This window comes from Parasteatoda tepidariorum, chromosome 7, assembly GCF_982258835.1.
Source record: "Parasteatoda tepidariorum strain Cologne lab strain chromosome 7, Ptep-v5.0, whole genome shotgun sequence".
In the NCBI taxonomy this organism is placed as follows: Eukaryota; Metazoa; Arthropoda; class Arachnida; order Araneae; family Theridiidae; genus Parasteatoda; species Parasteatoda tepidariorum.
Window position 1 is genome coordinate 18,034,294 of NC_141761.1, and position 22,816 is coordinate 18,057,109.

The 22,816-nt window shown below is 30.7% G+C and overlaps 2 protein-coding genes across 2 annotated transcripts in view; one reads left to right on the top strand and one right to left on the bottom strand.

The window, feature by feature from the left end:
* Positions 1-904: 904 nt before the first annotated feature.
* LOC107451615 (sushi, von Willebrand factor type A, EGF and pentraxin domain-containing protein 1-like) lies at positions 905-22,461 on the bottom strand. The gene is made up of 5 exons (XM_087168698.1): positions 22,420-22,461; positions 12,633-12,813; positions 7,507-8,084; positions 2,722-6,694; positions 905-2,562 (listed from the first exon to the last, which is right to left on the bottom strand). The coding sequence occupies exons 1-5, from the start codon at positions 22,459-22,461 to the stop codon at positions 905-907; spliced, it is 6,432 nt and encodes a 2,143-aa protein (XP_087024824.1).
* Positions 15,194-22,816, top strand: part of LOC107451611 (uncharacterized) — a 40,466-nt gene continuing 32,843 nt past the window's right edge. Inside the window, exon 1 of the mRNA XM_043049876.3 lies at positions 15,194-15,511. The gene's annotated coding sequence lies outside the window, so the exon portion shown is untranslated. The remainder of the gene's footprint in view (positions 15,512-22,816) is intronic.

Here is a 22,816-nt window from a genome sequence, read left to right on the forward strand (position 1 = left end):
ATTGAAAGATCTAAAAGTTACATTTTGCAGTTATTTAAATAAGAGATAAAAAAAATTCATAAATAATTTTTAAATTTTTATATTTTTTTTATTTTCATACTGTTAAAAAATCTAGACTGAAGGAGGAAGAAACAAACGGGGCAAATTCTTAAAGTTTTGAAGTTTTTGCTTGAAGTTAGAACTGTTCGATGTTTCATAACCTTTAACCTTTTGTGAAATTTATCAGGTTTCTTCCTTTCGTTTTCCTGAGTTTCATTTATAATGTATTTTAAGAGCAGTCTGAAGATTTGTTCACAATTATTTCGAAAGTTTTTTTTTAAAAGATTAGGTAATTTTCTAAGAATGTATTGCTTCGAAATTTATAGAATAATTGTCTTCATGTCTGATTTATATCTATTGGAAGGTATCTTCTTCCGAAAAAACATTCTGTAGTTCCTGTTCATTCTTCTTTACTTAAACATCTTATCGTTGTATCTTTCGCAGTTATACCATTTATTCGACATACAACCGGACAGGTGTCACCGATTGTTTTATCTACACAATTTGAATCGAGAACCAAACTCAAATCAAGTTTAGGTTTTCTACAAAATTAAGAAAAGTATTTCTGTATTATGCACATTTATGACTTGTCTATTGTTTCTTTTACACCTAATTTCGCAAAACTGTCTTTTGCTCTCAACCTGACATATATGTCTGAAACGTTTTTTACTGTCTATGGTTTGGCATGAGCAGTCTGGTAATCTACTTGCCCATGACTCAACTCAAATAGTCCACTCGGTATAAAGGGAACATTTCAAAGAGCGATTTTAATAAACCTTGCAAGTCAACTCACAATCGTCATGTATGTTTATTTTATAACAGATCTCGGTAATATTTAAGAAAAAGGGTGTTTGCTTTTCAGTGGTCATTCTTGAACGCAGGCTGGTAACGATGACCATCTGATGTTTTCCAGACATGTTATTTCTCTTTTCCCAACCAGTCTCCTCCCTCCCTCACAAGAAACATTGCAATTATGTCCTCTTTTTGTCATACTGCAGTTTCCTTCCGATTTCATGCCTCTAGGTAAAGTTAGGGGTGGGCAAGCGCAATCAGGAAATGAATCCCATTCATCTCCACCTAAGCATCTGATGACATTATTTCCTAAAATAGTTCCATTTTCTATGCAAGTTATCTCACATGATTCCTTAGGGATTTTCGAAGAACAATTATCTTTGACAATCAAATAGACTGGAAGTGTCGGCTCAGTGCAAGTAAGAGAACAATTGGGCAGTGCTGACCATGTAGAGTTTTCAAGGCACGTAATTAATCCCTCTCCTACTAATCTGCTTTCACCTTTACAACTAACACTACAGCTTTCTCCTCGCTTTATAAAAGTGCAATTCTTGTCAGTTCTTAAATTTTCAGTAAGAATGGGTGAAGGGCATGCGCAATCCGGGAATGGAGTCCATTCTCTGTTACTCAAACATGTAATCGTAGTGTTTCCTACAGCGTTCTCTTCGTTCACGCAGCTAACTTCACATGATTCTTCGGGGAGTTTTGATGAACAGTTAACTTTGATCATTAAATGGGCTGGAAGACTAGGCTCAGGGCAAATAGGAGAACATTGTGGTGGTATGGACCACGTGGAATTTTGGAGGCAGACAATTTTTTCATCCCCTATCAATGTAGTATTTTCTTTGCACTTAATTCTACAATATTCTCCACGCTTGCTAAAAGTGCAGTTTTCTTTAGGTTCTAAATCAGCATTCAAAACTGGTGGTGGACACATACAATCAGGGAATGTACTCCATTTGAGTTGATCTAAACATCTAATTTCAGCACTGCCTACTAATTTACTATTCTCTTTGCAAGTAACCTCACAAGTTTCGCCAATGGCTTTTGAAGAACAGTTCTCCTTTAAAATTAAATAGATAGGAAGTACGGGTTCGAAACATATCGAAATACATGTGGGCAAAACGGACCACTTGATGTTATCCATGCACGATACTTTATCTTGTCCAATTATTTTTCTTTCTCCTTTGCAGCCTATTTGACAGGTTTCTCCTCGTTTCTTAAATTTACAGTCCTCTTTTATTTCGACATCTTCAGTTGAGAGTAGTGATGGGCAAGTGCAATCAGGCAATGCACTCCATTTATATTCCGTTAAACATATAATAGTATCATTTCCAATAATCATACTGTTCTCCTTGCATAGTAATTCACAAGCTTCTCCAATAGTTTTAGATGAGCAATTAAACTTGGATGTCAAGTAATCAGGCAGAGTAGGTTTTACACACAGAATCGAGGTGCACTTAGGCAATTCTGACCACGTAGCGTTATTTGAACAAAATAACGTTCCTTTATCTATTAATTTGTTCTTATTTTTACAAATCACTTTGCAAGTTTCCCCTCTCCTTTTTTCAGAACAACTTTCTTCTGTTTTCAATTCATCTGTTAAAATTGGTGGTGGACACATGCAATCAGCGAATGAGGTCCACTTGCGATATTTCAAGCATTTAATGTGCGAGTTTCCTACAATTTTACCGTTTTGTCTGCAGCTTAAGTAACAAGAATCACCGATGCCTTTAAAGGAGCAGTTTTCTTTAAATATCAAATACTCCGGAAGTATAGGTTTCTTGCATATTGTAAGGCAAATTGCTGCAAAACTCCATCTGGTATTATTTTTACATTTGATTAAAGGGTTACCTTTAAATTTAAAATTTGGTTTGCATCGTATCCTACACATGTCTCCTATCTTTCTATCTGTACAGTTCTCCAACATCATAAAGTTTGATGGCAAATCGGGCTTTGGACAAGTACAATTTGGAAAAGCACTCCATGTTTCATTTTTCAGGCATGTAATTCTGTCAAGACCTTGAAGCATGCCTCCTTCTCTGCATGACACCCTGCAGGATTCACCATATCTTTTATAGCTACAATCTTCGTTTAATTTTAATACATGAGTTTCAATATTTGGTTCAGGGCATAAAGGAACAGGTTCGCATTTAGGAAGAGGTGACCAAGTGGCATTCATTAGACATGTTACATTATTTTTACCTTTAAATATAAAGTCACTAATACAGCTTAGTTTACATGTCGTGCCAATTTTTCTTGTACAGTTATCTTTAAAAACTAAAACACCTTCTTTGAGAATTATCCTTGGGCATAGTTTCTCAACGCATCGAGGCAACGCACTCCATTTGAAATCACTTTGGCATACAATGAAGCTCTTGCCCGAAATCTCAAACGATTTTTTGCACTTAAGCCGACAAATTTCATTCTTCAACTTTATGGAACAATTTTCTCTAGAAAGCAACGAATTTGTTAGTTTTGGTTTCTGACAGACTCCTTCAGAACACTTTGGTAAATTTGTCCACGTTCCTTCTTTTAAACACTGAATAAAAACTTTCTCTGGATTTTTCTGCTTGATTTTGCATTCCAAAAAGCATTTTTCACCTGCAGTTTTATTAAAACAAAATTCACGAAATTTCAGTTCGTTATTTAATTTAGGTAAAGGGCAAGAACATGTAGGAAACTTCGACCAGTTCATTGTAGAGTTACATTCAATAAAACTTTTGCTCCTCATTCCGCCACCATGCTTGCACAGTAGTTCACATCTTTCATTTTCCCCTTTAGAAGAACAGTCCTCTTTAAACAGTAAATGATTTGGTAAATTTGGTTTTGGGCAAACTCTTTCTTTACATTTTGGCTGACTTGTCCACTCTGTATTCTGCAGGCATGTTATAAAAGTTTTTCCTTCAAGCATCAGATTTTTTTGGCATTTTAAGAAACAATTTTCACCAGCAGTTTTAAGCGTGCAATTTTCAGAGGTAATTAAATTCGCTCTCAAATTAGGTCTAGAACAAGTACATTTTGGAAATAACGTCCATTTAAAATTTTTTAAGCAAGTAACTGTGTTTGCACCAACAAACCTGCCACCCATTTTGCATAATAATTTACAAATATCTCCAGATTTTTTTCCCTTGCAATCTTCATCAAATAATATATAATTTGGAAGTATTGGCTTAGGACAATGTTTCGGTTTGCAGGAAGGAAAAGCTGTCCAAAATAATTTTTTATCACATTTTATAGACTTGAAGGACTGTACCTGAAATTTACTTTTACAAGCAACTGTACAAGTTTCTCCTGGTCGCTTTATGGAACAGTCTTCTAAAGGTTGCAAATAATTCGGATAAGCAGGAATTGGACACGAACATATTGGAAGACGTGACCATTTATTGATAGTGAGGCAAGTAATCTTGTTGCTCGGTATCGTTTTACCTCTTTTGCGGCATTCAAGTAAACACTTATCTCCTATAGATTTGGATGAACAATCTTCTTGAAAGATCAACTCATTTGGAAGTATTGGCCTGGAACAAAATATTTTTTGGCATCTCGGCAGTCTGCTCCATTTTGTATCATTCTGGCATGAAATATACTTTTTCCCTTCAAGAATTGAATTACCAGTACAAGCCAAGGAGCAAGTTTCACCCGGAGTTTTGAAGTTACAGTTTCCAAGTGTTTTCAAACTACTTTCTAAAGACGGAGGTGGACAAGAACATTTTGGCAAAGATGTCCACGAAACTGCCTCTTTTGATCCTGTACAAACTAACAAGCTTGGTTCTATTAAAGTACCACCTTCACGACATTCTAAATTACACTTTTCTCCTACATATTTTGATGAGCAATCTTCAAGAAAATTCAAATGATTAGGAAGTTTTAGAATCGGACAAGGTGTCCTTTTACATTTTGGAATAGATGACCATCGAGTATCACTTTGACATGTGATGTAACTTTTACCTATTAAGTAAAATGGCTTTCTACATTTCAATTGACAAGTTCCACCAATTTGGATATCATTACAGTGAGTGTTTTCTTCAAAATTATCAATTAAGTCTGGAGGAGGGCAAGAACAGTTTGGATAATCACTCCAGCTAGTGTAATTTATACATGTGATGTATTTTGAGCCATGAATTTTACCCCCTTCTCTACATTCAACTTGGCAATTTTTGCCAGGAGTAATACTTGTGCAGTCGCCAATGTAGGATAATACTTTCGGAAGTTTTCGCTTCTGACAAGTTTTGAGTTTGCAAATAGGAAAAGGACTCCATCTTGTGTCATTTTGGCATAATATGAAAGGATTTCCTTGTGATACGAAATCATTTTTACAAGTTAAGGAACAAGGCTCCCCAGGCAAAGTTTGAAAGCAATTTTCTTTCAATGACAAATAATCAGGAACATCAGGAGGAGGACAAGCACAAATTGGAGGTTGAGACCATTGTAAGGTTTTTAAGCAAGTAATTTTATTAGAGTCAAGTATAATCCCTCCAGATCGACATTCTAACTCACAGTGTTCACCTATTGTTTTTGATGTACAATCTTCACTCAATAAAAGTGTATGTGGAATAGCTGGTTTACGACAGATAATTCTTTTACATTTTGGTAAAGGGCTCCATTTCAAATTACTTTGACACGTAAGTTTAGCGTGGCCAACTAAGTGAGCGAAACCTTTGCAAGCTAAAATACAATTGCCCCTTGGAGCTACTTGGTAACATTTATTTTTAAATTCTAATTCTTTTGTAATACTAGGAACTGGACAGGTGCAATTTGGTAAGTTTGACCAATAAAGTCCATCAATACATTTTATTTTACCATCTGTAACAAATGAGCCCCCTTCTTTGCATTGTAGCTGACAGTATTCGCCTGAACTTTTTGAGTTGCAGTCTTCATTAAAGACAAGAGAATTGTCTAATTTTGGCTTGGGACATAACATTTTCTCACAGACAGGAAAAGTAGTCCATTTTAAATGTTTTAGACAAGTTACAGTTGATAACTTCTGCATATGATATCCTGGTTTGCATTTTAAGCTGCATTTTCCACCAGGATATTTGAAACTGCAGTTTTCTTTGAGTATGATGGGGTCTTTAATGAATGGAGGAGGGCAAGTACATTTTGGATATTTAGTCCAACTTTCTGAAGTCTGACATGTAAGCGTAAATTTGACTTGCTTGCGGTGTTTGCAATGTATTTGGCACTCTTGCCCGATTTCTGAACCATGGCAATCCTTAACGAATTCTAAATGCCCAGGCAATTTAGGTTGCGAGCAATAACTTTTACCTCCTTCACAGGGCATAACCTTACTCCACAATCCTGGTGGAAGACAAGTAGTTGCATTAGGACCTGATAATTTAGCCGAGGAATCGCGACATTCGATGTCACAACTCCTTCCTCCTTTAAGAGTACATAAACCAATTATTTTTAAGTTTCCTGGAATTGGAGGTGGATATTGGCAGATTATATTTACCAATTCGTACGGTGAGTGTCTTTGTGTAGTGCATCGAGGAATGTGCAACCATTGGCTATTTTGACAAGTAATAAAATTCAATCCAACCAGAACAAATGGCTGGATGCATTTTATTTGGCACCTCTCTCCATCTTTAAAAGTGCATTTATCTACAAATTGTATTCTTGGAGGTAATTGTTTCAATAAGCAGTTTGTTTTGTTATGCTTTTGAGGTGAACAGCTCGGAAGATTTAACCACTTTGATGAATCAGAACAATATACTTTGCTATTTCCTTGTAATATTCCACTTCTGCATTGAACTTTACAAACAGATCCAGTTGTCATCTTGCAGTCAGAAACAAATGTCAAATGTTTGGGTAAAGTTAGACATGTTGCTTTTTGGGACAAAACTTTTCCATTAGGACACCGAATCTGCAAAGATAGAACAATTGTCACAGATTAATATTTATTTTACTACTTTCGGAGCATAAAATATTTAGCGAATTTTCGAACAAATTCAAATTCAGTTTTTTTTCAAACGCACCAATAATTAATCAGCTTTAGAATTGAAATATCTACATCGAAATTTTTAATAAAAATACTATTACTTCAGTCATAACGCTTTAAACTGTCAACTAAGTAAACTGTACTGTTTGTATAAAAATTTAAATGATTTAATAATCTAATACTCTGCACATCACAGATTTGTTTTCACTATGGCCAACATGAAACCGTGGGCATTGTCAACATCTGAATTAATTACTTCTTATGCTTAACGCATCAAAGGGCACTTGTAAGGAGCTTTCTTACTCATTCTCCATTTACTTTTTTCCGTCCTATAACAACTACAACTTCCTTCAACACATTGTTTAAAAATCGTCTTGAAGTTTTCATGAACTAAATAGCAGATAATATTTAAGTGATTTGTTATCTATAGAAGGAAGAAGCAGAAGAACTGTATACAAAATCAAATTTTTTAATAGTCTACTGGCATTTGGATTTAATTGTTGTGTTTTTTTATTTATAAATAGTGTGCGTTTGAATTAATTACACCTAATGTTTCTGAAATTTCTTTTTATTTTAGTCTTGCCTTGCAAACTTTTAATGGCAAGCGTACAACTGCTTTTGCTAGAATAACAACTCTTGTAGACTAAAGTAATAAATTCAAACAAAGCAGTAAAAAGTAACTATAGGAATAAGCATAAAAGTTTAACAAGTTTTTTTAAAACTTTTTACTTACAAACCTTACAAGAAGTACCTTCGTCTCTTGAACAATCTATGAGTTTAGCAAATTCTAAAGGTTGACATTTCTTAGATTTTGTCATAGATTTAGAAGTTTGTGATTCATACATATTAGTAGACACTGAAGAAGTTGAAATTTGTGAACATTGAGGTTGTGCATTACTGTCTTCTAAACAGAAGACTGTAAATGCGTCAGCACCACAAATAACTGTGCAATAATCTGTAGTTATGAAACAGTTGCCAAATTTAATAAATAAATTCAAAGCGTCTGAACAATGTGAATTTGAGTCCAATACCGCCATCTTGACTCTTATACAGTTAAAATTAGGTCCAATATTTGTAAACAGGCGATTGCATCTCATCAGTTGCAGTTTAGAAGAACTCTTTGATTGCAGATGACAATTTGGAAGCTTTTCCCACTGCCCGCTTTCTAAACAACGCATACGATATTTCCATATTTCTTGACCATTTATAATGCACATAACTTCACAAGTTTCTCCTACCTGGATATCACAAATTTTGCCAATTCTAACATTCTTTGGAAGTTTAGATTGTAGGCAACCTTCTTCTGTAGGTTGAGCTAAAAAAAATTTAAGATAATGGTAAAATTTTAATGATGAGCGTACATGTTAAAATTTTATACAAAAATAACTTTTACAGAAGAACCTTTTAAATATTGATTCATTCGTTTTAGACATTCATAGTTTTTGTTAAAAATTCATTTTGGCTACAGACATATATGCAATAATGTTTGATAAATTCTTGGGCTAACGTTTGATGAATCATAGGCCTTGGGCTTGGGTTATACTTTGTGATCTCTAAGAAAGAAAACACTTGAATGCAAAATTTATTATTAAAATGACATAAGATACATTATCTTGCATTCAAAAATGGAAAAAAAGCAAATGGCATTAAAAATGCTGTCTTCAAAACCGAGAATATTATAATATAGGATTTCTAACGAACAAGACTTTAAATTAGAGAGCAAAAAGTATTGAGATCTCAAGTTGGATCGTAAGAATTAAGCAAGTGAATTTATAAGTCACAACGTATACACAATGGCATACATTTTTTCTTGTCTTATTCTACACATTTTGATCTAATTTTAAACTACATAATTAAGTAAGTTGTGCGAATTTAAGTGCCACTTCCATTCTAGAAATGGCAACTCGAAAATTCATTCAATTTTAATTCTTTTTGTTTCAACAGCTTTAATAGCATTAATGTATTTTTTTACTGAAAGGCAGATTTTTTCCCGCAGAAATGTTGCATATCGAATAAAATTGCAGCTAATAATATAAAATAATGACAAGATAAGAAAATCATTAAAAATATTTTTCAAAAGTATTTAAATAAACTATTTATTAATTATCTAAAAAAATATTAAAAATCTAGAAAACAAAATAAAGTAAAGATATAATCTCTTCATCAGCTTACACGATTATATCCGCAAAAAGGAGTGCTTTCTAATATTGCATCAATATAGCCAAAGCAAAATACATCAATATAATAGTGTGAAGAGCACTTAAAAAAATTGAAACGAAAAAACACATATTACGTGAAAAATACATACGAAATAAAACACATCAAGCAAAAAACAGAAAATAAAATATAAAGAAATTACAGAACAGTACACGAAAGGAAATCTTTATTGTGAGGAGTGAATTAAAATGAATTTACGCGTACCGGAATCATTCAAGAATGATTTAAAATATTTTCGTAATAAAATTGCTAGATTACGAAATATGAAAACAGAGGCATAAATAAAATGATATCTATTTTTCAATTATTATTAAATAAAATAATAAATGTTTGCTAAAATTCATTTTTTGCATGGCATTATCTTTGCACAAACGAATTTTATCCTAGTATGCAAACATTTTTCCAACTAGCTTAAAAAGTTATCGAGATATGGCGAATTACGCAAAAAGTAAATTTAATACTGAGGGTTCCAAACTTTGGATCATTCTCCTGACCTAACTATGGGGACCATATTTTCCGGATTATTGCACCCTTTATACATTGGGAGTCAGAAATCTGAATTCTTTCAATAAAAGGTATGTTTATTCAGAGAAATCACGTTTTTGTGCCTAATTTTGTAACTTAAATTATCGTCTGCATTAATTAATTAGCAAATTTGAGGTCACCCACTCGAACAAAATTTTAGTTATATTAGATAAGCGTATTGCATATTCAATTCAGATAATCATTTTTAGTTTTTTAACATGAAATAAAATAAATAAAATAAATTCTATGCAAGTTTAAAAAAAGTGTTGGAAGTTAAGCAGCTATAAGTGCACGCCAAACGAATGTTAAACTCCCAGCGTGAAATTATATTATTGGTTTATTTTCATGCATATAAGTTTATTTTCGAATTCTCAAATATAAGAAGGGCTCCCGTTTGTAAACTATAACCATTCAATCAAATTAAAACTGTAAAAGTTTGAAAATACTCACAGTAACATAACAATATGATTACGATTGCATATAAACACCACACTTTCTTGAAAACGGAAAGCTAAGTAAGAAACGAGTTTTTTGTTTAAATTTATATAATATTAAAAAACGAAGAATAATTCAAGACAATCAATACAATGACATTCTACTAGTTTTAAATGTTTCCTAAGATGTAGCAAAAATTAAGATATAGTAAAATATAAAGTAAAAATTTTAAGAACTACGTTTTCTAGCATTCTAATAGGAAATTTAACTTTATTTATGTCTAATAGATCTAAAGTGATTCTTATGAACAAACATTATTTATTTATCGGACAAATATAATTATATTTTATTTACCTCTTTACTATTCATATGAACATTTTTATTTCATTTGTCTGTTGAATTTAGATTCTCAAAATAATGAATCCAGTTGCTAACTATCAACATTTTGTTTCATATACAATAATTTTGTAGCCATAAAAAAATATTTAAAATGAAAGATTTTCAAAATCTGGAATTAAAACACAATATAACATTTTCATATGCTATAAAAAAATTTTTTTAAATTCCGGTTAGCATTAGCATAGAAGAAACATGTTAAAGGGATCATCATCAACATTTAGGGCAGCCGCAATGAGTGATTACGTGGTAAAAAGAAACAAATTTTGGTTTATCGTCAGATATGACATCACAAGCGCCATCGTCCAATAATAAACCATCTATAATTTCAATTCATCAATTGTGAAGACGGTTTTGAAAATATGAATTTATTATATTCTAATTAATTATTTCTATTTATTATTTCTATTTTTTTGTCATTCTTGATTTATTGAAAAAAACATTTATTTTTAGAATTAAATTTGCATTTTTTTAATCTCTTTTTTTAAAAGAAAGCTTTCAAAGAAAGAAACTAATTGTGTTAGAAAAGAAAAAAAAAGAATAATTATTATTTATATTTTTTATTTAATATTTTTTTAATGTTTATTTATGGTATTTTGGAAGAAATGCTATTCAAATCTAAAAACGGAAACACTTTTATTAATATATTTTATTTAAGCTTTTATCTCTCTATATTTTAGTAAATAAATAAATAATATAAATGAACAATCAAAAAAGAAACTATTAAACTATTTTTAAACTGCTTTATTTATTATTCCATAGAAGTTTTTTAAAAAATGCATGCAATTTTTTTTAAAATTTTTATTATAATTTTATAAATTATTTTTCTTAATAACATTTGATAAAACTAACGTGTATTTTTATCTCATTTAGTCTGTAAATTAATGCCTGCAGTTTAGGGAGTTTTATTAAACCCAGTAACAAGCTGCAGGGGATGGTGGATATAGCTTTATCACCTACTTAGTAGTACTCTTACAGTACTAAAAGAACGAGTTAAAATTTCTGTCCCTTAGTTTTCTTTAAAGACAAGAACTAAGCCTGACGACAACGCCCCATAACTTTCATGGCACACAAACTCTACTTATCTTTCTTAATCTTTCAACATTTACCTGCTACTACTAATTTAGGCTTTTGTGTTAGCAGCACTAAAATATTTTCATTCGTTGTAGGTAATGGGTATCTGCAGTTACCAGCAATCAAGCCTGATCAATCTACATAACTTTCGTAATTCACAAAAACTAGTCAGATCAAATCTTCGACCAATATCTGATTGCAATTTTTGTACTAGTAGTACTAAAAAACAATTTTCGCTATTAGTTCTCTCCAATATCATTGATTAAGCGCGACCATGAACAACGAACCAATGTGATCTGACCAACTTTTGGTTGGTTGGTTCTAATGCCACTTGCCACACGGGCAAGCCTGCTTGGTGAAACCGAGCAAATTTAAGGCAGAGTGTGCGTTTCTTGTTTTTCAGTGGCGCCATCTATGGCCAAGAATTCGACTTATGCCACACCATACGTCGCACCCGCTTATAGGGCGGACCCATTCATACATCCATTCATTCATCCACAGATCGTAATTTTGACCTGAATCAGAGAACGATCAATCTCCAATCCAGTACCCTCAGAGGTAATGATTTGTTATGGGAACATGGAGGACTTTTGCGACTTGACAGATTTAACTTGCATCAGTCACTTTACTACACGGGGAGTCTTCGGCCGGCGGGGATCGAACCCACGAACTCTCGGACATGGGCCCAGTGCCCTACCGACCAGGCTATCCCGGCCTTTTCACCAACTTTTAACACACACAAGCTTCAATCAGATTATATCAGAGATTATTTAGCGGCTAATATTGATTCAGCAGCACAAATATGAAATTTATAACTCTAAATTGGAATTATATAATTACGAGAGTAATTCTTTGGAACAATATTAAATTTCATTGAAAGCAACATTTAAATCACAAGTGTCACCATTCGATGTCACATTGGTACAAACTTTGTGCCATGAATGGAATCATTGTGACAGCGAAAAGCGTATTGGTTTTAATAAAACTTTTACTATTTGTGATTCCAAAATTGAAATGTTTTAAGTTGTGTTTATATCATTGTATGCTATATTGGTTTCTGGCGTAGAGTTTAGCGTTATGTAATTAGATGAAAAGAATCTCTACAACAAAAATGTTCGATATATTTGTTGAAAGGATACAAACTAAAAGGGCTCTCATAATGAATCAAGAGCAGCTTCCAGAGAGAGAGAGAGAGATCTTCCAGCTTCTGACAGACCTGGAATTGATGAGAGCCGACGAGCGATGACTGACACTAAAGATTCTTCCTTAGAATAAACATTGCTACATGAAAGTAAACTGAGAATTGGATATGCCCCAAAGTTTAAATGAACTTGCGCATTGTAAGAGCTAGTTGTGTACTGTTTTCGTTTCACAGAACGAGAAAAAATTTTTCGAGGCTTTAAATGCAAAATAGAATATAAGTTACAGATCGAATTTCTTTGAAAACAACATCATACAATGCAGAAAAAAAGATTGCCATAAAAATTAGTTTTTCTGCTTTAAGAGTCTAATGTAATTGAACCAATTTCGAATTAATAACCCTTTTTAAAATTCAGATAGTAGAGAATTTGAATTAGCTTAACATTTTGCGGCAAATATTTAAATAGTTTGTCGATTTATAAGTACATATTTTGTGAATAAATTCTGTTATACACTTCAGAATTTTTTTTTTTTTTTTTGAAAAAAAAATATTAGTCCGAGGTACAAGATATTACTGCTTTTACTCTTTAGAGAATAACACTTATTTCGAATTCTTAGTTTCTAAACTTGTAAATTGATTGAATTTAGATGTTTAAAAAATCAATTTTTATTTTTCAAGTAGTCTGAATTGGCTAAACATACATCTGTTGTACAACAAGCATACAATTGTTAAATTTTATTTGGCGAGCAAAAATAAATTATTTTTCTTAAAAAAGTAGTACTTTACTTTGAGGAGAATTACATTTTGTTGCGTATCTAGCTTAGTTCTATTTTCAAACATGAGTATTACAGGGCTTTGTTTTCCAATAAAACTATTTACAAAAATCTCACAGAAGCTAAAAAAAAATCTGAAAAAGTTCTCTAACATATGCCTGCAATGGTTACAAGGAATCAGATAATGCCTCTCTTGCTACAAGTACGCGCAATGCTCCGGAAAAAAACAACGGACTACCCTGTTTAACTTTTAAACTAATGACTGGATCTTTATGTCCTAGGACTCAATCTTAATGTTTAGAAGGGGTGAACTCAAATACGCTAATTAATAAATGCAAACGATATTTTAAAACAAGAGATCAGATGCAAAAACATATTTTTTCGGAATAAACATACCTTTTTTTTTTGAAGGACTGTTTTTCTGACCCCCAAAATATAGGGGGTAGCAGCAATTTGGGAAATATAGTCTCAATAGTTTGGTCAGGAGAGTGTTCCAAAGTTTGAACCTTTTAATGTTAATTTTACTTTTGTGTATTTCGCTGTATCTCGAGAACTTTTCTAAGCGAATGAACTCCCATGTAAAAATTGTAGCAAATATTCATTATTTTTTATTATTTTATTTTATAATGATCGAAAAATTTTTGAATTATAAGTTATACAATTTTTTGAAACTTTTTTAAGAATATAATTTTACACTGCAAAAATACAAAATTTGGGAAAAATTGGTCAAACAGTTATAAAAAAAATTTCATTTTAACTATCTGTCTTTTTTTTTAAAATTCACTTTCTCAGGAAGTATTCAACCGATTATCTAAAATTTGTATTTTGCCATGCAAAATTATATTCTTTAAAATGATGCAAAAAAAAAAAAAAATTAAATACCTTAAAATTCACAATTTATCGACCTTATAAAATAAAATAATAAAAAATAATGAATACGTCCTATATTTTAGGGGTCAAAAATACAAATTCGCGAAAAAAAAAGGTACGTTTATTCAGAGAAAGTACCTTTTGTATCTGATTTCGTAACTTAAAATATCGCCTGTACTTATTGATTAGAATATTTCAGAACACCCCCTCGAGCCATTAAGATTGAAGAATGTGAAATTCTGGTCATTAGATTAAAAGTTATTTAGGGTGGTCCATCTTTTTTGCCGAACAGTAGATATAACAATATATACTGAATATATATATATATATATATATATATATAACAACAAAATAAATAAATACAAAAAAACACGAAGAAAAGTAAGGAAAACAATAAGTTTCATTTATTGCGCATAAGCTGCAAATAAAACAGAACTCATTAGATAAATTTGTGGATATAATCGTGTAGGCTGATAAAAAGATTACATCTCTTATTTTCCGGATTTTTTTTAAAAAATTTTATCCCTTTTTTTTCCAGTTGTTTGTTATTATTTTTATTATTATTATTTTTCTCCCCCCCCCCTTTTTTCCATATGTCTGTAATTTTTCTTTGTTTTATCTTCCTTTTGAACTTATATCTTTTATTTATTTATTTTTATTTTTATATATATATATAACGCCAAATTCCACGGCTAGTTGGAAATAGAATTCATACTTAATTTCATAAACGTCAAGTTTTTTTTACGCTGAGTGCATCGATTATTCTACTTATTGATGAAAACAAGTCACTTTAATAATAGAATACTAAATATGCAGATTAAATATTAAAATTTACTCAATCACAAAAAAAAAAAAAAAAAAAAAAAAAAAAAACATTTTCTTCAAAAATTTTCTAAACAAGATATTTTTTTTAAAGAATATTTCTAAAAACATTCTGATGATTCACAGATGACAGAGAGAAAAAAAAAGAACATTCGAAGATTAATAATAGACGAAAAGGGAGAAGGAACAAGTGAAAAACCACTCTTCTTGTGTGATGGTGAAAGGAGAAAATAAAGCAAGGGGGTCACCGGTGAAGATTCTCCTCTTGAAATTTGAAACTCGAAAAAATTTAATTTTAGATATGTTCATCCTTTTACTCACATTGCTCGGCGGGGGCGGTAGAACCGACGTCATCTAGCGAAGAGAGAGTTTCGACCACCAGTGGATATTGACAATTCTCCTAACTACACCCGAGTAAGGGGAGAGGATAATTTTAATATTTGGTTCTCCCCCCTGCTCCCAAGAGAATTTCTTAAAGATCAAGAAAGGGTAAGAATATTATAAAAATGTTTTGGAAGTTTAAATGATTTGTTGTAATCTGTTGCGCTTTATTGTATCTCAAAAGCATAACCTGCATTGCATTTATGAAAAAATCGTTAATATTTTCGATTAAATTATTCGCTAGTAAAGTGCAATTATTTATTTTTTTTACTCAAACTATTCCTAAAAATATCTAAATAAATTTTCTAAAACCAAATTATTCTGATCTAAAGTTTGAAAAATAATTTACCGATAAGTAAGGTGTGTAAAAGGGAATAAATAAAAGGGGCTGATTTGCATAATATTTTTACACTGAAATTTTAATTTCTTTTTAAAATATATAAATAAATAAAGAGCTTATGCTGTGTAGAAAGGTTTAAAGTTTGAAAGTAGAGGTTAAATAAAACAGCAAAATATCGATGAAACAAAAATTAAAAATGCACATACATTTTGTCCTTTTTAAATTGTTTTCTTTTAATTTTTATTCAAAATTTCTATGTTTAAAACGTTTATGTGAACTTGAAAAACTTTAAACCTTTTTATATAGTATAAGAATAATTAAACGTATTAATGTTGTTGGAAACATAGCACTTTATGAATGCATTTAAATGTTGACATTTTCATTTAAAACTGAAACATAAGCAAAAACAAATTTTACATTAACAACCATATTAAGATTAGAAAATACCATTCGAAAATTCGAAATTTTTTAAACCGATCATTATCTGCTGAAGACATACATATACGTGTAAAGCTAATTGAACTGTAGTTCAAAATCTAAGTTGGCAACAATTATTAACTAATTTATTAACCAATTAGAAAGCACACAATTAGTTTAAAAAGGCTAACTTTCCGTATTTGATTTCCGTAATAATTGATAAAGGAAATAAAACTATTGTAATTTTATCGTATTTGGGTAATTCATGTTATATTTTACTATATTGTATTACAAAATACAATATCACTATTATCTATACTTATATATAAAGTAGACAGAAGTAATTATGTGTACCTGTCGCTTTTAAAAGGCTGGACATAAAGTAATCGAATTGCTAATGCAGAGCTGAATTTATGTTTTACAAACAATTTTAATTTGACTAATTTTCAAAACAACTAAGATAAAGAGTAACACGTAATTACCCCCACAAGAATCTCACTTTTTTGCTATTTCCGAATGACATAGCTCAGTTATTGAAATTTAAAGAAGATTTAAATCATAATTTTTGTTTTAATGTTTCTTTTTTTAATTTTCTAACTTCTTTTTTCTTTTTATGTATTTAAAAGAGAAAAGAAGTACTATTAAGTTTTTGGGAACCGTAAAAATATTGCTAGGCGATCATTGAAATCGGTGAGGCTTAACTATCTATAGTAATAGGTATCACTGATGTTGTCTTCATGAATAGTAAATACTATACCGATTTTCGTCATCTGGGCCAAAATAAAAACGAACTTCTACCCTTCTCCAGAAGGCTCCAAGACGTTACGTTCTCTAGAATCCGCACTAGATCCTATCCAACCAAAGCAAAACTATTCCGATTTGGACTCGCTTCAGACAACAAATGCAACTGCGGCTCTATCTCTGATATTGATCACACTATTCTAGAATGCCCGCTCTTCGATCAACAGCGCACCACCTTAAAAACACAGCTAGGACTTGGGGCCTTGTCGTTTTCATACCTTATGGATACAACAGACAAATGCAAGCTACACTACTTTATGCATTACCTAAAATCTATCCGCATACTATAATCATCCACTTATCTCCGCCACCCTGGACATAAGCGAGCTATAAGCTGAAAACTGCATAAAGCTCCAAAACAGAACGCCAACAATCATCATCATCATCACTGATGTTGTGGTAATAGGAACGTATTACATGATGCTCTAAAATTTGGCCAACAAATTTAGAGGAGTGATAAAAGTCATCAAGAAGATGAAAACTATACTGAGAAGGTGGAAATCGCGAAAAACGTATGCAAGCTCTAAATCTAGAAAAGATGAAAGGTCATAACGCGGATACTGCAGATATCAAAAACACACCTGACTTTTTCAAATGCACCCCAGAGTCGTTATTATGTTTTTGTTATTAATTACAATGAAATCAACGGGCGTCAAATCAAACAAATTTTGTAATGATTAAGCGTTAGTTGCGGTCTTTTCCGAGCTTTTAGTTGCAGGTTTTCCTGCAACAAAAATCGATTTATCTATGTTTATTGAATAGGAAAATTGTACGTTGCTGGAAAATTTTTGCACAATTTTACCCAGGGGCTCAACGCTTGGAGTGTAAATCAACTAATTTTTCTGTACTTCGCCAGTTGTAGTATACTTTTTAATTATCCAGCGTGACATCGAAACAAGCATGGGTTCTTCACGATATTCACCTGGTAAACATTGCTTGCATCCCCATGTTCTATGGCAGTGTTTCCCAAACTTATGACTTTCGTGTACCCTTTCTATATTTTTCTTAACGCTGTGTACCACTAATAAAAAAATGAAAGCATTTTTTTAAAAATGTGTTTAGTTTTCTTTTTTGGTACAAAGTCTTATTTGCATCAGTGAGAAGGATGATATTATTTTTGCTGTGATAACAGTTATAGAGACAAAAATAATATTTTATAAGAATAATAAAAATAAGTAGCATTTATTACAAACATTTAGTATAAAAAATTGCACAAGAGTTAAAAATCACAACTGGTTGTTGACACCACTAATTAACTGTTAACTCTGCAAAAAATAGCCAATAGAAAAATACGTAATCGTAAATTTTCATGGCTAGCTTTTCATGGCATGGCTTTTAAATAAAATTGTTTGACATTTTCGTCTGTTGCAAGATATTTCGTATAAGAAAGCGTACACCGCTAAACTGTTCCCGTAACACTGGGGGTACGCGTACCACACTTTGGGAAAGACTGTTCTACGGCATGTTTTCCCCCTCTGAAATGCTTCTTATTATCCATCTGAATTTGAAACTCAACTTCGGAGATCCCTGTATTTATAAATGAAATTTTTTACTATTGAGTTTGTGTTAAAACCGTAAACAAATTTAGAAAGTTTGGAATAGTTAACTTTTCCGAAAGAAAATATTTACTACTAGATTTTATCTTTTTTTCGGATAAGTAGCAGATTTGAAATACAACTCCTTTGTTGAAAAAGGTCTGCATAATTGAAACAAGCAAAACCAATAAATTAAATAAGTAACATTAAAAAGAAATGTAATTTTAATGGTTAAAATATTAGTATCTAACATATTTTATCGATGAAATCTGATAATTCAAAGTTCTGACTAAAAAATAATCGAAACATCTCAACAAACTACTACCTGCAAATTAACTCTTTAGAACTAATATTAGAAACAAATTACTTTATTATTAAAAAAAAAGTATAAGTAAAATAAAAACGTATTGCTACAAACAATTAAATAACAAAAAAGCACCAGCAATTGCTTTTTCAGAAGAGGATTAAATATGGAGCTTGATAGCGGCAAACATATCATTACATATTCAGCAGAAAATAAAATAAAGAATGCTTATATATGATATTTCAGAGAAGTATTATTACATTAATGGTGTATGATTATACTATCGAATTCCTCATTAAATATCACACTTATCTACTATAAATTTTTCAAAAGTTTTATCACAAATCAATACTTTTGATAACAGGCGATGCAAATTTTGATTCCGATAAAGTCAGAACACGAACAGGAATTTCAGCCCTCTGGTAATTGGATACCTGCAAGTGACATAGTGTGTATATCTCGATCCTGATTGGTTGTGGAAACGTGGTAATTGTTTACGTTAGCAATTGTTCTTTCCGTTCTATTTCGAGTAAGCCAAGACAGTCAAATATCTATTCTCTTAAGTGACACATTCTAAATTCTTTCACAAAGGCTCTTTCAAAAATATTTCAATTATTTCACTACATATTTTCACAAAGACAAAGTACGAAGCCATATGGAACATAAACAAAATAATTATACATCAAAGTTGCCAGGTACACAAAACAAAAATATACCATGGTTACAAAAAATACATAAACAAATAATAAATCTAAGCTAAGTGAAAGAAATAAACGCGAAAGAATTATATTTCAACTAATTCTATATGCGATACGGCTCTATATATAATTAACTTATCGTTAATTAGCATTCTAACTTAAGTAAAGAAACTTAGCTCAACTTTTATTCGCCATTTTGCTGATAAACATTAGCTGGCGCTAACGTCATAGGTCATAAGTGTGGGTATGGGAGGTGTTCTTCTTTCAAAACCTTTCAACCGTCAGTCCAGATCTTATTGCTTTTAACAATGAACTGCATCTCTATTATTCTTTGGAATAAATTCATTATTTTTTCAAAAATTGGTCATCAATTTTTGCTTTAAACAATTTCGAAATGATTCATAGTGACGTATTTATTTAGTAAAGCACACGAATTTTTGAAAGTATGCGATGAATAAAGAAATGGTTGGTAATGTTGGATTTTTAGTACTGCGAAAAGAAAAAATATTCTAAAAAATATTTTTCTGAAATGAATAAAATGTGTTTATTGTAACATTATGTTACAATAACTTAACTTTTACTTTAACAAAATAACTTTATGGACATCGTTTTAAATATTTATAAATCATTAAGCCATTCTCCTAGTAAAGAAACGCTAAACGAGCTTTGGTAAAAAGGAAATAAATAAAGGAATGATTATTAAATTCAACATTATTTTTACACAAAATAAAATTACTTTTGCAACATTGTTTAAAAAAGTTCAAAATTAAAAAAACTGTCTCATCTACTAGTAATGCATAATATCAAACAAGGTTTGTAGATATAATATATAAAAAAAATTATAAGACTACCACAAATATCACTCATTTTTATGGTACACTGCAAAAATGAATAATTTTAAAATTGTGAATATTATGGGTTATATATGTTACCGGCAAAATATGAAATGCCGGCATTATACATAATGCCTAGGCATTATATTGACTTTTTTTTGGCAAAGTATGAAATATGAGAAGTATTACATACTTTGTCTAGGCATATCTAGGACCGGATGCTATTTAGGCAAAGTATGAAATAAACGTCCTGATGAGGTTATTATGTAAATGATAAGCATGCTACTGCGAATGATCGAAATCGGTGGTTGTTGACTTTCACCGGTGAATGTTGACAATCAAATAGTCGCTTTGGTGAATGTCCGAAATATTTATTACATCCGATTTGATATTAATTTATTCGTGGATATAATTACATTTATTCGATATTTTAATACTTACTGCCGATAGATTAGAAGAAACATCAGTGTTTGGAGTTTCGGGTAAATGTATACCGGGCAATGGCACTTGACCTTAATTTATCTCTTAACATATAATATATTTTGTATTTGCATTAACTTAATTTAATTTTGGAACATTTAAAAGCCACAAGAATCACAGTGGTCTTATAATTTTGTTACGCACTGTATGAAATCAATAAAGAAATGGTCAAAAACGTTTGCGTTTCAGTGCTTCAAAAAGAATGATATTTCAAAAATTATATTCCCTAAAGTGACTAAATTGCATATTGTAACATTATTTTTATTGCCTTTAAATCAAAAACTCGCTTTGAGTAACTTCGACTATAATAACATATAATTGCTTTTGCTTTACATAAATAAAATATTTGCAACTTTGTTTAAAAAAAATTCAAAATCATAATATTGGCTTTTTTTTCTCCTAACAAACGATGTAGTCTCGTTCGATGTTCTAACAATATTATTCACCCTCTTTTTAAACGATGTTCTCCTAACAAACAATCTTACTAGCTTTCCAAATATGCAATCGATGAACAAATGATTAATAAAGCTTGCTTTTTTGTGCTTCTATAAGAAAAGTATTTTAAAAATTATTTTTCCTTGAATGAATAAGATAAGTTTGCCGCAACAACATTTTTACTACATTTAAGCAATAAAATCATTTTATAAGAACATGATTTTAAAAAGTTCAGAATCGTAAAATTATTTAGCAGTGAATAACGCCAAACTGGTTCTGCTAGTATGAAATGAATAAAGAAGTAGTTAAGAAAGTATATTTTTTATTTATTTATTTATTTTTTATTAAAAGAAAAATATTTTTCATTTTTAAAACTTTTTGATAAATGAAAGCATTTCTTTTAGTGTATTTTAATAGTTATTGGGGTACTAAGTATTCTAAACACATTGAATCCAAATTTTCAATAAATATTTACTGCATGTTTGGCAGTGAATAATATAGCCATTTCGAGAAATGAGTTCATGCCGTTGTGATGGGAGGTATTTGTAATAAATTTGTGCAACAAAAAACAATCGAACTGAACCCTTGTTATTTCTAAATAAAGTCGACGCATAATGAACTAAGTTTTTTTTTAAGATAAGTAATTTAAAATATTAAAACTTTAAGTTGTAGTGAAACTAAAACTACAAATTGAAATTTCAAAACATCTTGATCTTCAGAAGTTGATGACTGAAAAAAATTAGATTGTTTCAAAGAATTTTTTTATCTTTTATTATTACCGACAAAGATTGTTTAAAGCAGTTTCAACATTTTGACGGCAGTTGTTTTGAATCCTCTCTCATTTTACCTATTAAATATTTATGATAACATACAATGCACTTAATATTAGAAAAAAAAGTGTTTAAAATAAGATTAAAAACCAGAGTATTAAATAAGTGTATAACTCTAATTTTACGTAATTATAATATTTAAACATTCTACCGTATTTTCAAGGGTGTTAGAAGTTTGGAATCCTTAAATTGCAATGAAAGTTAGGGGAGTCAACTTGTACACAGGTATCATATTTGGACAAAAATATTTATTTATAAAATCTGGTTCTTACGTAAAAAAATAATCAAATACAAGTATAAGAAAATTAACACTCTTAAAACACAAAACAAACTTTTTACCTACCATCGTAAGAGTTCCGTTCTGGGGATTTGGTTCTAAAATCATATCTTAAACTCATATAAATTATTTTTTTTGTCATCAATTACTTTTAGGTACTTTTTTTTAATTATATCTATGTAGTCACAGATCAAGATTTCGGTAGAGTATGCTTTATTTATTTTATTTTATTTTTATTTTATTGTCCGTCTCTAAAGCAGTGTTTTCACCTTGTCTAAAAGAAAAGTATTAAGATTTTTTTTTTTAATCAATTAATGTGTTTTCTGAAACCTTGTCTAAAAGAAAAGTATTAAGATTTTTTTTATCAATTAATATGTTTTTCGAAACCATGGCTAAAAAAAAGTATTCTTTTAGACAATTTTATTTTTTTCATTAATATGTTTTCTTAAATCTTGTCTAAAAG

What these genes read in the sequence shown, in the direction of transcription:
- LOC107451615 (XM_087168698.1), bottom strand. Translation starts at nt 22,461, where the DNA reads ATGATTTTAGAACCAAATCCCCAGAACGGAACTCTTACGATG. An exon ending in AGAACGGAACTCTTACGATG is followed by an intron (nt 12,814 to 22,419) that starts GTAGGTAAAAAG and finishes TTGCATTTAAAG; the next exon opens with CCTCGAAAAATTTTTTCTCG. An exon ending in TCGGCTCTCATCAATTCCAG is followed by an intron (nt 8,085 to 12,632) that starts GTCTGTCAGAAG and finishes AATTTTTTTTAG; the next exon opens with CTCAACCTACAGAAGAAGGT.